This window comes from Hyperoodon ampullatus (assembly GCF_949752795.1).
Source record: "Hyperoodon ampullatus genome assembly, chromosome: 4".
Lineage (NCBI taxonomy): Eukaryota > Metazoa > Chordata > Mammalia > Artiodactyla > Ziphiidae > Hyperoodon > Hyperoodon ampullatus.
Genome location: NC_136917.1, coordinates 113,260,640 through 113,275,048, shown reverse-complemented (window position 1 = coordinate 113,275,048; position 14,409 = coordinate 113,260,640). Strand labels below are relative to the sequence as shown.

The following is a 14,409-nucleotide window of genomic DNA, read 5'->3' as shown; positions in this document are numbered from 1 at the left end:
TGCCAGTTCTCAATCCAGCCATGACTCTCTGGCGCCTCCATCAGCTGTCAGGTGGGTAGCAAGCAATTATTGATAAATGGTAAAAACAAAATGTGTTTGTAAATGATTTACTTGCTTTTATAATTGAAAGCATGATAGCCCGAAGCTCAGAGAATTAAATCGCATCCCAGCTCTTTCACTAACCGTACACTAAACACTCAGCAACTGTCATGGTAATACTGTAAGCATTGTCATCAATAACACATCACGCCCTCTCACCTACATTTCAATACACTTTCTTGAGGTGATGGGGTGGCATTATACAGAACATGCACCTAAGCCTGGGCCTGCCCCCTGGAGTGGGATGTGGTGCATATGAACATCAAATGACATGTATGCTGGTTCTAATCTGTAGTTCTGCTGGTGCTATTAAATACTGATTTAGCACTGATTTTCTCAGATTCAAATACTGACTACTCAAACCAGACAGATTTTTGCCTCGTTTTGTTTTAAATTCATGGCAATAAACAGATACAAAGTAAACACAAAAACAAAACAAAAACCCTTCAAACTCACCATCTTTTCAATTTATCATAAGCTACTTACTATTAAATAGTTTTCTCATAAGCTTTGACATTGTCCTGAATTTCATTTTTTTGTGTGTCTGTCCAGAACCAATACCTTTGGAATTGTCCCTGCTGTTGCTTGATTTCATGATACCTTTCCATGCCCTCCTAAAAGAACCATGTGGAATATCTTAAATGTTAAATTAAAGTGGGTTTATTTTGAAGGTGATAATATGTTCGCTATCTTGATTATGTGGTAACGGCTTCACAGGCATGTACATATCAAAACTTATCAAATTTTATACTTGAAATATGTGTAGTTTATTGCATGTCAATTATACCTCAATAAAGCTGTTTAAAAATAAAAGTGAGTTTAAGTTTTCTATTTAGATTTTTATACCTTGCCTAGAAATAACTGGACACCTTCATTGGGATATATGCCACATGCCCTTCATTTGCCCTCCAAATCCCCAATCTGCCTTCTGTCCTGTCTCCAGCCTGGGAAGTTGACCTACTGGGGCCAAATCAAAGGGCTCTTGCACCTTCTGGTTCTGACTGGGTTCAGCCAATGGGGAGCCCAGAATGGGATTGGAAGGAGTGAAGAGGTGAGTGGCCCTGAGCTGCCAGGCTGTCCGTATCCTGCAGGCCATCCCAAAGGTGGCCTTCTTTACAGGACTCTGTTTCTAAGTTCTGGTCACTCTTCTTTCCTTTCTTCCCCCTGGTCTAGGGGTAGTAACAGCTCCAGTGGGTTATACACTATGCCTTGTGTTTCCCCCACACATTCATACCTTTTCAAATAGTCCCTTTGCAAATAAACCCTCCCTAAATTATCCTAATTTGAATGTGCCATCTTTTCCCAGCTGGGACCCTGAATAATAAGGATGTTACAATACCCAAGCTGGGAAAGGGAAACATTGCTTTCTAAACATACACACGCACACACACCCACATCCCTCACATAATAGAAGGATTCTGTCCACGGTTAACGCTAGAAGTTTACTCAATAGAAAATTAATCCTGGGTTCAAAAAACTTCATAATATATACTAATTGGAAACAGCAGAGGATAAAGAAGGATAATATTTCATGGAGTTCAAAAGACCCAGTGGAAATAAACGTTATGTGCAAATTTCTTTAAATGGAAAGCTCATCCATCACATGCAGAGAATGATCTCCGATCACTCTAAAGCACTGCCAAGGGATGCTGTGTGATTCACTTTTCCGAGGCCACAGGGGCACCACACCAGGTGGTCAGCTGAAGCCTGCCTCTATTACCTGCAATCACACAGAGTAGGGAACATACTTTTCAGTTGCTGAGAATTTATTCGACAGAACATTTTTATGGCCTTACCGGGGGAGGGGAAGCCAAAGTCTGGATGATGGCCAAAAATGTGTTTTTGGTCTGTTCAAACACTGTTTGAAGTAAGGAAACTGTAGTGTGTAGAGAAGCAGTAAACAGGCGAATGAATGCAGAGCTGATTGCAACCCAGCACTTGAGTTTAGCACAGAACTGGAGAGCCACACCATGCTTCATGGGAAAGGATGATAACAAGGCACCAAGAAGAATCAAAAGAAAAAATAAGCATCACTTTGGCAACCCAACAGCATCTAAAACAATTTCATTCTAACACCCGTCTTCAGTGTTTGGAGAGTAGGTGTTGAATGGAGAGGTCCTATAGATAATATATGAAAGTCCAAAGGGGCTACTCTCTTTCTTCCACATGTAGCTATCTCTTCTTCACTAAACCACATCTTTGAAAAACAGCTTCTCCTAAGATTTTACTTGACTGTCAAGGATTCCCTCCACAAAGGCAAAGGGTCTACAAATTCAGTAAAGGACCTGGCTTGTCTCTGAGTTCTTTCTATGAGATAACTGATGAGAAATCTTTGTTTACATGGTTTGTTGCATGTAAAAATTCATTTGATCCTGTAAGTTATTCTGTCCCCTGCAGACCTGGAATATACTATCAGAGTGGTCTCATGAGCATAAAAGAAAAACCCACTCTCCTGGATGGGGGAGGAGGAAGATGGTTCCCACATCAGAACCTCTTTATTTCAGCTACACTTACAATAAACTCTCCCAGGGGCCAGGTGACCCACTGCTACATATGTGGCAATGGATGCTATTTCTCTCCAAATCTCAATAGTGTTGAGGTAACATCCAGGTGAACAGAGGAAGATTCTATCCTGTCAGTCTGACCTGTGCAAGATGAACTCATTGCAACCATGTATTTGTGTAATACCTCCTGCTGCAATACTTGAAAAACCAGAAAAACAGGCAGCTCTACTATTCCACTTTATACACCAGAGAGCCTAGAGGGAAGCTTCATGATGGGAACACAATCACAGAACATGCTGGTGGCTGGCCAGGAGTTTGGAACTGCCAGCCTGGGCCTGGGCCAGAACACTACAGGTTTTAAACATGGTCAAGTACCACTCAGGCCACCTTAGGGTTTATTCCTGGAGATGCCCCACAGAACAAATGGATAGTGGGGAATCTGCTCCCTTCCCCCTAAGCCTTCTAAAAAGCCGTCAGCTGCCCATGCTGCTGAAGCCAAGAGCTACAGAACATACATTATGTGTGTTAGGGGCCTGGCTTTGCCATCTGGCCTGGTCCTTCAGAACTCAGGCTGCAGAACTGGCTGGTATCATTAGCAGTTTTAAAGGTCTATTTATTTTGGTGTTGAGTAGCAAAGAGTGTAAATCTGACTAAACCACCAAGGGATGTTGTTTGTAAAAGGAATAAACAAGGCAAAAACTGTTTTAGTGCCTTCCTCTGTTTAAATTATAAATCCAACCAAAAGCCCAAAATGAAAAGGGAGGAAAAAGACTTTTTAGAAAAGTGATATGCTTAAGGGAACAAAAACAGAGTTACCAGACAGTAACAGCTTATGCTCAAAGTGATTCTTAGAATAATAAACCTCACATGTCAATCAACCAAAAAATCCCATAAGTCAATGGGTCATATTCCACTCAACCCCAAACTTATTTCCTCTTTTCCAGTTACTTGGGAAGTAAAAAGGTAAAGATCAGATTTTTTTTTTTTTTTTTTTTTTTTTAGTATCTTCAACACTTGCAGACTAAGGCCTCCAGCTGCCCCTTCCGTTTTGGGAAAATGCTCCTGGGCTCTGGCTAGGCTTAGGAAGGACACCTGGCTTCAGCAAAACAGAAGACCCATTAGAGCAAGTCATCTCCAGGGTTCTCTGCGTTAAAACCCGGATGTGTTTTAGCAGGTGGCCATCTTGCTTATCAGTATGGAGCTGATGCATCCTTTACTTCTCCTCTTAAATGAGCACAGGAATAAAGACTAGCAAGTTCTTTATCTTTGGAGGCACCTATGGCCTCTGGACTACATGCTCCTCTTACACTCACTCCTTGGATGCCTTTGCCAGGAAGTCGTATGAACACTCCTAATGACTACATCTTTCCCCAAGACTCACCCCTTTCTTCCAACTCTTGACTCCTCTTTGCCCCACTTCTAATCTTAGAGTCCAGGGAGAGGTAACCAGGGACAAGAGACACAGAGGGGCAAGCACTTGGAGGGCTGATAAAGAATGGGCAGGCAGGATACTGAAGGCAATGAGAAAAAGCAGCAGGGAGGTGAGGGCAACCCCAGGCAGAACTGCTTCCTCCTTCACGCCACAGTATGCAATGCCCTATTCTGCCTGCAGCCGTGGGTTTTCCCTGCTCACATCCTTCAAGCAAACTTGAAGCAAAAGTCAAAAATTACCCACAGTGCTCCCGCACAGCCTCCTTCCTAGATTTCCTGTTCAAGGTTCTGCTTCAGGTGTGAGTGAAAAGGCGTGAAAGTGTCTTGTCCGTTTATCAATGTGATTAAGAGAAATGTGGCGTGGGTCCCTTAAGAATGAAACCTTGGCGTCATCTTTCATTGCTTCTATCCTCTGCCAAGGTTTCAGAGTTCTGGTGGAGTGGCCCCCTCAGGTCCCAAGGTAAGAATGTTCCCAGGTGAGGACCAAAGTTACTTTACTCTTTTTTTTTCCCAGAAGGAAGTGTTTCTACTAAGGCCTACCAGTTTTGTTACCCTTTCACCTTTTAAATTTCTTAAAAAGGAAGCCAGGGTGCTAGAAATGACCTGTCAACCCTAAGCAGTTAAGACAGTGAGCTCTTTCAGGAAACGCACAGGTGTTAAAGTGCTTAGCACATTCAGTCATTTACTTGCTCAACACCAGGTGCTTCTCCAGGTCAGAGACAAGTGAAGCAATCTCATGGAGAAGCCAAACCTGAGAACAGACAACTACGCTTAAAATGTGAACTAGGAGTGCAGAGGTGTAATGAACATTTTGTGCTGAATAAAGTCAATTTGTAAGAATAAGGAAATTCAGTATTTTTAAGTCTTTTGTTTGAACTAAAAGGGGTATACAAATTCTATTAGAAAAGCTGAAGGATTTTTATTTATTCTCCCACTCTTATAAACATCTTTATTATATGTATTTTTAATTTTTTTGGTACCCCAGGTGGGACACGAACTCACAATCCCTGGCTTAGGATGTGTGTGTTTTTTATTGAAATATATTTGATGTAAAACATTGTATAAATTTAAGGTGTACCACATGTTAATTTGATACATTTATACATTATGATAGGATTGCCATTGTAGTGATAATTAGCACTTCTATCATATTATATAATTATCCTTTCTTTTACAGGTTGGAATCATTAAGTTCCAGTTTCCTAGCAAGTTCAATGGTTATAATACAATATTATTGTCTGTATTCACTATGCTGTGCATTAGATCTCTAAGTCTTATTTGCTATGCGTTGCAAGTTTGTACTCTTACACAACTGTCCCAACTTTGTCCTAACAAAGACAATGTAGTACTGGCATAGGATGAACATAAGGATAAAAATACTCACAAATCATATATCTGAAAAGGATTTAGTATCCAGAATATACAAAGTGTGGGCAAGGAGGTGGGGAAATTAGAACCCACATACATTGTTGGTGGGAATGCAAAATGGTACAGTTGCTATGGAAACAGTTTGGCAGTCCCTCAAAAAGTTAAACATAGAGCTGCCATATGATCTAGCATTCTACTCCTAAGTATATACCCTAGAAAACAGAAAAACATATATATGTTCATACAAAACTTCTACATGGATGTTCACAGTGGCATTATTCATAATAGACAAAAAATGGAACAATCCAATGTCCATCAACTGATGAATGGATAAATAAAATGTTGGTATATTCACACAATGGGATATTATTCAGCCATGAAAAGGAATAATACATATTACAACATGGATGAAAGGACATCTATTGTATGAGTCCATTTTATATGAAATGTCCAAAATAGGCAAATCCATAGAGATAGAAAGTAGATCAGTGGCTGCCAGGAACTAGGGCAAGAGGAGAATGGGGAGGAACTGCTAATGGGTTTCATCTGGGGTGACGGAAGTGTTCTGAAACTAGACAGTGGTGATGGTTGCACCACCTTGTGGATATATGAAAAACCAATGACTTATATATTTAAAATGATTAATCTTATGGCATGTGAAATATAACTTAAAAATACATATATAGGGAAATAAGCATATCATATATTGCTGGTAAGAATGTAGACTGATACAACCTACTGAAGTACAATTTTGCAATATTTATCAAAATTACAAATGCCTCTACACTTAAACCCAGAAAATTCCTTTTCTAAGAATTTACCCTACAGATATATATTCAAACATGTGCAAAATGACATAGGTACAAGGTATTGACTTCAGCATCCTCTGATATATCAAAAGGCTGGAAACAACCTGGATGTCCATCATTATGTGACTAGTTAAATAAATTATGATATATCCATCTAACAAAATATTATACAGCCATAAAAACTAATGAGGATGCTCTTTATGTAACAATATGAAATTATTTCAAATGTTAAGTTAAAAAAATGAGGTACAAAACATTGTGAAGAGTATGCTACCATTCTGATCATTTTGGAATTTGTAGAAATAGGGAATCACTATGCTGTATACTAGGAACTAACATAGTGTTATAGGTCAGTTATACTCCAACAAACAAACATACACAGAGATAGAGATCAGACTTGTGGTTAGCAGAGGTGGGGGGGAGGATAGATTGGATGAAGGCAGTCAAAAGGTACAAACTTCCAGTTATAAGATAAATAAATACTAAGGAAGTAATGTACAACATGATAAATACAATTAACACTGCTGCATGTTATATATGAGAGTTCACTTGTTAGAAGAGTGAACCCTAAGTGTTCTCATCATAGGAAAAAATTTTTTCTTTTCTTTTTTATGAGATGATGGATGTTCACTAAACTTATTGTGGTAATCATTTCATGGTGCCTGTTCATCAAGTCATTATGCTGTACACCTTAAACTTACACAGTGCTGTATGTCAATTACATATCATTGAAATTGAAAAAAAAAGAACCCCCCCAAAAAAGAATATGCTACAATTCAAATCAAAGGAGAGGGAGGAATATCTACATATATATTTGCTTGTATATACATAAAATACTTTTGGAGGGATATATACAATTTACATAGTGTTGTTTGCCTCCAAAGATAGGTAACTGTATGCCTAAGGAACAGAATGTGTGTGTGTGTGTGTGTGCACACCTGTGTATAGGGAGAGATTTTTGAAACTTTTGAGTTTTTAAACCATGTGAATGGATTTCCTATTCAAAATGTAAATAAAATATAGATTTTATAAAATATTTTTTAAATAGTGAATGAATGAGTCATAAGGCTGTGGGAAGAAAACTAACTTAAGTATATAGAAACCTGAATTTTAGTTCCTGGATTACCAGTAACTACTTAGGTCATCTGCTGATCAATCTCCCTCTCCCCTCCATCTAAACTCTATGAATTTTTCACCAAAGTATACAAGTTTTAAAAGGTTCAAATGTGAGGGTTTGGAACAATTAAATGTCTCAATATAAAAGGTTGAATTCACGTTCCTTTTTAAACAAGTTCCTAGCCGGGCAGCAAGCAGCTCCTGCAACTTGTAAGGCAGTGTCGGGCAAGATTAATCTCTCTTTCTACCAGTAGATGGAGATAGTGGGTAGATAATGTGCTTTTGCCAAGTTAGAAACTTGCTCTAGTGGACACAGGAGCCATAGAGTCAAAAAAATTTACAGCTAGAAAGAGCCTTAGAGTTCAGCCCAACTCCCGTATTTTACAGACGTGGAAAATGATGTCCTTCGAGGTCAGAGTCTGAAGGCTGACATGGCAAAGACTGAAACCCACATCTCACAACTCTTAACTGGTCCTCTTCACTAAATACTCTTATAAGCTAAAATCCTAAAATTCAGCATATATTGGGAATACAAAGTTCAATCAGTCAAAACCTGTTTATCACTTTGCGCTTTTCTAATCTAAAGTTAGATGATTAAGGAAGGTGGCACCTCTATTAAAGCATGATTGTTAGGTTCACAGATATGACTATTAAGCAGTTCTTTCAAGTACCTAATTTTGAAATAGTCAACAAATTTCCTCATTTTATTGTCTAAAATTATGCACATGACTCATTTTGAAATGAAACCTCTCTCCCCATTTTCACTGTACATTTAACATAAGGAATTCCTAACTTGAAATCTAATGGGTTAATTTTTTTCATCAAGATGTTTAGGAATGACCTATATGTCAAAAAATAAGAGAGATTAGCTAGTAAATCTGAAGCAGGTCTTGCGATGATGTTTTTAACAATTCTGAGTAGGCAATGTAGTGTAGTGGTTATAGAGCTACTGCCTGGTTCAAATCCTGATTCACAACTTACCAGCCCTGTGACCCTGGGCAAGTTTCTTAACCCCTTCCTCAGTTTCTTTGTTAGCAGATAGGGATGATAATAGTAGTACCTACTTCATCGGGTTGCTGTAAGAGTTAAATTAACTAATACATGTAAAATGCTTAGAATGGTACCAGAATATAGTATCTGAGGCCAGTGAGGCTCCTTGGCTCTCCCAGAAATACTGACTCTTTTAAAAGAGGATGGTTGCTAACCAAAGATAATTTCTAATTGAGTCTCTTTTTTTTTTTTTTTTTTTTTTTTTTTGTGGTACGCGGGCCTCTCACTGTTGTGGCCTCTCCCGTTGCGGAGCACAGGCTCCGGATGCGCAGGCTCAGCAGCCATGGCTCACGGGCCCAGCCGCTCCACGGCATATGGGATCCTCCCAGACCGGGGCACGAACCCGTATCCCCTGCATCGGCAGGCGGACTCTCAACCACTGCGCCACCAGGGAGGCCCTAATTGAGTCTCTTGAACTCAAACAGAACAGGGGAGAAAAGCCAAGCAAAATGTTTGGGGAGGCTAGCTTGCTACACTGATTGGCCTCTAAACACTTTTGGATAAGCAGCCTCTACCTTTCCTTCACTTCTTAACCTCAGGGTACTCTAAATACTTGGGGTTTTTTTTGTTTTGTTTTGTTTCTTCCCAAGATGGAATGTTGATGACTGATCAGGGAGGATGTTCGGAGGCAAAAGCAGTCTGAACAAGTTTTTTAAGTGTGGTATTTGCTTTCCTGTTCAAGACTGTTGGAAGGGAGGAAGTTGGAGAAATGAATGGCCCTCCCATTCTTCTGCAATTTGAGTTCAGTTCTCTTACTTCAGATCAAATGCAGAACCATTTGGGCAGACCCTGTCTTCCCTCCTTTCCCTTCTTTATTCAGATGCTCTTTTACTCCTACAAAGTGTCCAGTGTGACATTTGCATCAGAGCAGAGATTCCTGATTCCAAGTAGCAGCCAGTTAGAATTGCGGAAAGTACTCAGGGCTGATGGTGAAGGGAACCATCCTTTACCTCCACTGCAAACCTTGACTTACTTTTCAGTCCGTAGTAAAACTCTATCATTTCTGTTTCTAAAAGTCTTCAGACCACTGTGCAAATCTTTATTGCAAGTGAACCCTCCCTTGCCTTGATCTCAGGACAACATGAGGCTAGGGTTGATCTGAAAGGCTACATGAACACAGATTTGGGAGGGCAAGGTTCAGGCACATCCCTGTGACTTTCACAGTAAGGGCCCAAAGCATGGCTGTTGAATAAACAGTGCATACAAACTACCTGTTTATTGTATATTTAACATGGTCATAATCACAAAATGTCAATCTTATTCAGATTAAGAAAAAAAAAGAGTCCAATTTTAGCGGCCTGAGATGACTAGTGGATGCAGGAAAGGCACAAAACCCAGTTTACCACTTTCTAGCTGTGTGATACTGCCAACTAAAAACTGGCACTTGCCATCTGCCTCCACAAGGACTAAGTCACTGGCCACTGCAGCCGCTGACCTTCAACCCCCCTCCGAAAGGAGCTCAGGGTGGAGATCAGGAGCAAGGCACTCTGTGCTCTGGGAAAAACTGGCAGGACAGGCCTTCAGATAGTTAGATATTTTCAGGAGAAGGTTTTATCAGCCCAATTCTTACACCTCCTCATATCTAGAAAAGCACTAAAATCATTAACAGTGACATCTGCTCCTCGTGACTAGCAGCAAGCCTCCGCCAAAACGTGTGCTTGACTGCACGCACCCCCTTCACTAACATCATATATAACACTGACCTTCCCCCCTACCTCTTTGGAGCAGTTTCTCAGAGCTATCTGAAATGCTGTCTCCCAGGCTATAGCCCTCATTTTGCTCCAAATAAAATTTAATTCACAGCTCTTACATTGTGCACTTTTTTCAATTAATAATTCTTAATATGTCATTGAACCTCTACAGGTTTACTGCCTAATGTGTAAAAGGGGATTAAAAATAACAGCTACCTCACAGGCTGTTTCAAGAATTAACTTTAAAAACAGTAAAGCACTATACAAATGTTCTTGATATTCTTCGTTATCTAATGTATGGGTGCTCTCTACAAATATACTTTACTCTGTTAACTACAGAGAAGTTTTAAAAGAGATAATGAAGATGCTCAGAGGCGTTCAATACAGGTTACATCTGAAGGGAAAGTCAGCAGCCCAAGAAAAATCAAGTTGGTTTTCACTCCAGGGCTGCTGAGAACTTGGAAAAATAAATATTTGGTCGGGCAGTCCTAACCTCTGACCGCTGGGTTTACAGAAACCAAAAGCGCACCCACCGCGGGCTCTCCTTCGTTTTAACGCTCCTCACCACCCAGCTTTCCTGGCTCCCCATCTCTCTCCGCTTCACTCCTGGGTGCCCCGCCTGCTCGCTCTCCATCCTCCCGCTTCAAGACCGCTCGGCAAAGTCCATTCGGACCTTCAGCCCACTGACTCGCAGTGCCCCGCATCTGGCATTGCCCAGAAACCCCTTCACCCCGATCTTTTGAAAACGGAAGACAGAAACACCACCCGGAGAGGTGGGGCGCCGGGGGAAGAGAGGCGCCTTGGAGCCGGGCATGCGCAGAGGCCGCCGCGGGCTGCGGGCCTGAGAGAAGCAAGGACAGCGCTGCTAGGGCCAGAAGCCGTCTCTTTGGGACCCGGTTCGGGGAACCGATCCCGCCCAGGGCTCGGGGCCCACTTCTAAGAGGCTCGCGGGCCGCCGGGGGCGCTGCGTACCTGGTAGCGGCCGGTGAGCAGCTGGCTCCGCGACGGCGTGCACAGCGGCTGCGTGTAGTAGTTGTCTAGCAGCACCCCGGCGGCCGCCAGCGCGTCCAGGTGCGGCGTGCGGATTTCCGAGCCATGGAAGCCCACGTCGTTCCAGCCCAGGTCGTCCGCCAGCACGAAGACGAGGTGGGGCGGCCGGCCGGCCCCGGCGCTTGAGCCCGGCGGCAGCAGCAGCAGCAGCAGCGGAAGGACGGCGGGGAGGAGCGGCCTCCGTGGCCCGGGGCCTCGGGGCAGGCTCGCCGCGCTGCGCGGGCCCATCCTGCGCCGCCCGCGGTGCCCGCGCCTGTGGCGCCCCCGGGCCCCGGGCACTGCTTATAGAATCAGGAACTGGGCGGCCGGGGCCTGCCCCGCCCCGGCACGGGATTTCACCCCCAGCAGGCCGCGGGCAGGAGAGGCCCGGCGCTGGAGCCTCCGCCGCCTCTGACCCGGACCGGGGCCGGTGTGGTGGGGGAGGAGCCAGCGGAGAAGAACTCGTGCAGCCCTTGCTGCAGTGCTCCGTGGAAACTCCGCTGATGCTTGATAGGAGCTAAGGTCTCTTATCTTTCCACCGAAGAGCTTTGCCTCGTGGCATCGTAAAAGAGGAGCAGATTTGTTCTTTGTACTAACTCTTCACAGCTTACAAAGCATATTTCACAGCCCTCATCTCTTTAAATCTCGGAGCAACCCTGGCAGCTAGGAATCACAATTATTGCCTTTTTTCTTTTTCTTTTTTCCAGAATAAACAAGCTTGTAGTTGGTGGAGCCTAACCCAAACCCAGTTCCGACTCCAGATCTTGAGCTACGAGGTTTTAAAGGTCGTGAAAGAATCATTTCTAGCAGAATTATTTCTAGCAAAAGAACCCACCAGCCTCGTGCAGGTGGGGGGACGATGAAGAGGCAGAGGTCTGGGTGATGTTTCCGATTCATTTAAGAATAGCGTACGCCTGTGAAGCCATTTCCTCCCCACTAGCAAAAAGGGGTCAAATACACACTCCGACTGCACGGTGCCCTTTTGAAGGTGCAGTTTTACTTAGGCTGCCCTGGCTCTTGATGGGCGTGCTGTGTGGCCACTGAGTAGCTTATTAGTTTGTCCGGTTCATGAGCCCTTTAAGAGCTGGCTCCCCCAGAATCAAGTAGTGAACCAAAGAAGTATAGTATCTAATTTGCCTGAAATAACCTGTGGATGGAAGGAAAAATTCCCTTAGCCACATGCTCATTGAATTGAAGTTAGCCTTATGACCAGTATATTCCCAATGTCATCAAGACTCTGCCTACTCTGTGTCTGGAGATACACAATAACTGTTAACAGTTGTAGGGGAAGAAATTTTGCACAGCATCCTTTCAAGTTATCTGCATCTGATTCCATGGGAATCGTTTTACAACTTTATAGGCTGTAGATAACCGGTAGCGATGGAAACTAATTCTTGTTTATACAAATGCAAATGAATTCTATCCAGTGGAGTGGCATCCTCACCACCGCCGGAAAAAAGTTTTGCCTCCACTTACACATTTATTTAATATTCCTCATCTGGTCTTTGGATTGTCCTTTGAACTGGTGTTAACACCTTACCCGTTTTCTCATTAATGTTAAATAAAATCTTTAACGTATTCATTTTTATATATGTATTCGGGTCACGATTTTATCTTTTTTTGAAAATTATTCTTTAATATGTGGAATGTTTCCCTCTTACATACATAGAATTTTTTTTTCTTTGTATGAAGTAGATTAGTTTATGTTACATCCACTTTTCACCACTGGTGGAATCAATGAAATTTAACAGGAAAAAATTTTAATTTAGCATTAAAGTAAAAAGAAAAAATTTGAAGCGCTGTTTGACTCTCATTACGTTAAGGCTTGAAAATTCCATTTAAAGGCCCTGTAGGAGATCTTATAGGGCTGAGAATTTTCCACGGTGGCACTTGCACGCCCCTCTCTCCGTAACTGTTCTTCTCTAGGCTTCCTGATAGAAATCAAATTGCCGGAACAATGGCTGCTAATCTGCAGGAACAATTCCTCCTTTGAACAACTGCTCCAGAAACTACTAAACTTTCACTGAGCCTTCCCATGTCCTGAATTTTCAAATAAAAGCTTATGCAAATAGTGCTCTGGAAATGTGCACATCAGCTAATTAAAAAGCTAATTAATTCCATTTTTTATCTATGTATTGAACACCCATGATGTGCAGTACTTGCTAGTTATTGTAAAATCTCTGAAATGGAGTTAGTCTGTTGTTTCCTAATGATTAGATTCAGATTATGGGTTTGAGCAGAAATACTGCAAAAATGTTGTCTTCTCAATGCTTCATATTAAGAGGCACATGTTGATTTGCTTTAGTATTTGATAACTTTGTTAAGGCCACCATTTCTCCCTGGAAAGTTACTATTTTCCCCTTGTAATTAATCATTATTTTATGGGGAGATACTCTGAGAATATGTATGTATTCTGTTATTCCTAAAACTTTTGCTTATTGGTTTTAGCACTTGCTAAAGCTAATGCTTCTTGCTTCAATCAATATTAGGATGATTGCCAAATGGTGATTTTCTAATTCTATCATTCTTCCTATAATTTATCAGTTGTCTTTCTACTGCAAGGAAGAACCTTGCATTCTTCCCCATTTGTTTATTTATTTGTATCACTCTGAACTCATAGATTATTATTTTAATCAGTATGCTATAATACTTTATTTCAGTGCTCAACTTTCCTCTGATTTGGCCAGTGGGAGCCCCTTCAGTCTGGCTCTTGTATCCTTTTGTCATGTCCTCTTTAATCTTTGAGTACTCCCTCAATTTTTTTTTTTTTTTTTTTTTTGTGGTACGCGGGCCTCTCACTGTTGTGGCCTCTCCCGTTGCGGAGCACAGGCTCCGGACGTGCAGGCTCAGCAGCCATGGCTCACGGGCCCAGCCGCTCCGCGGCATGTGGGATCTTCCCGGACCGGGGCACGAACTCGTGTCCCCTACATCGGCAGGCGGACTCTCAACCACTGCGCCACCAGGGAAGCCCAAAGGCTAAACAATTTTAAACATGTTATCTCTAAAGGTTTAATCGTTGGGGTAGAGATAAGAATGGCAAGAGGTCTTTCTTCAGAGATAAAAACTGAAGTTTACTAACTAAATGTGGTTACTTGTCGTTGGTGTTACTCATTGCCCCATACTACCTTGAATAGTCCAGAAGGAGATAGACTTGAATATCAGAAAGAACAGCCATACTTTGTTATTTTAGATGTCACCTATTAAATTATTTTCAAAATATATTTAGTTTTGAAAATTGATCTGGGATGGGTTTGGTTCTACCATATGTAAGTGAGGGGGTGAGAGTCTTCTTAAAGGCTTGTAAGGTCATAT

General features: G+C 42.0%; 1 protein-coding gene across 1 annotated transcript in view; it reads right to left on the bottom strand.

The window, feature by feature from the left end:
- Positions 1-11,359, bottom strand: part of ARSB (arylsulfatase B) — a gene marked incomplete at its 3' end in the record, with an annotated part of 190,478 nt that extends 179,119 nt beyond the window's left edge. Inside the window, exon 1 of the mRNA XM_079702369.1 lies at positions 11,041-11,359. Coding sequence (XP_079558495.1) covers positions 11,041-11,346 — 306 coding nt within the window. The 5' untranslated portion in view covers positions 11,347-11,359. The remainder of the gene's footprint in view (positions 1-11,040) is intronic.
- Positions 11,360-14,409: the final 3,050 nt, after the last annotated feature.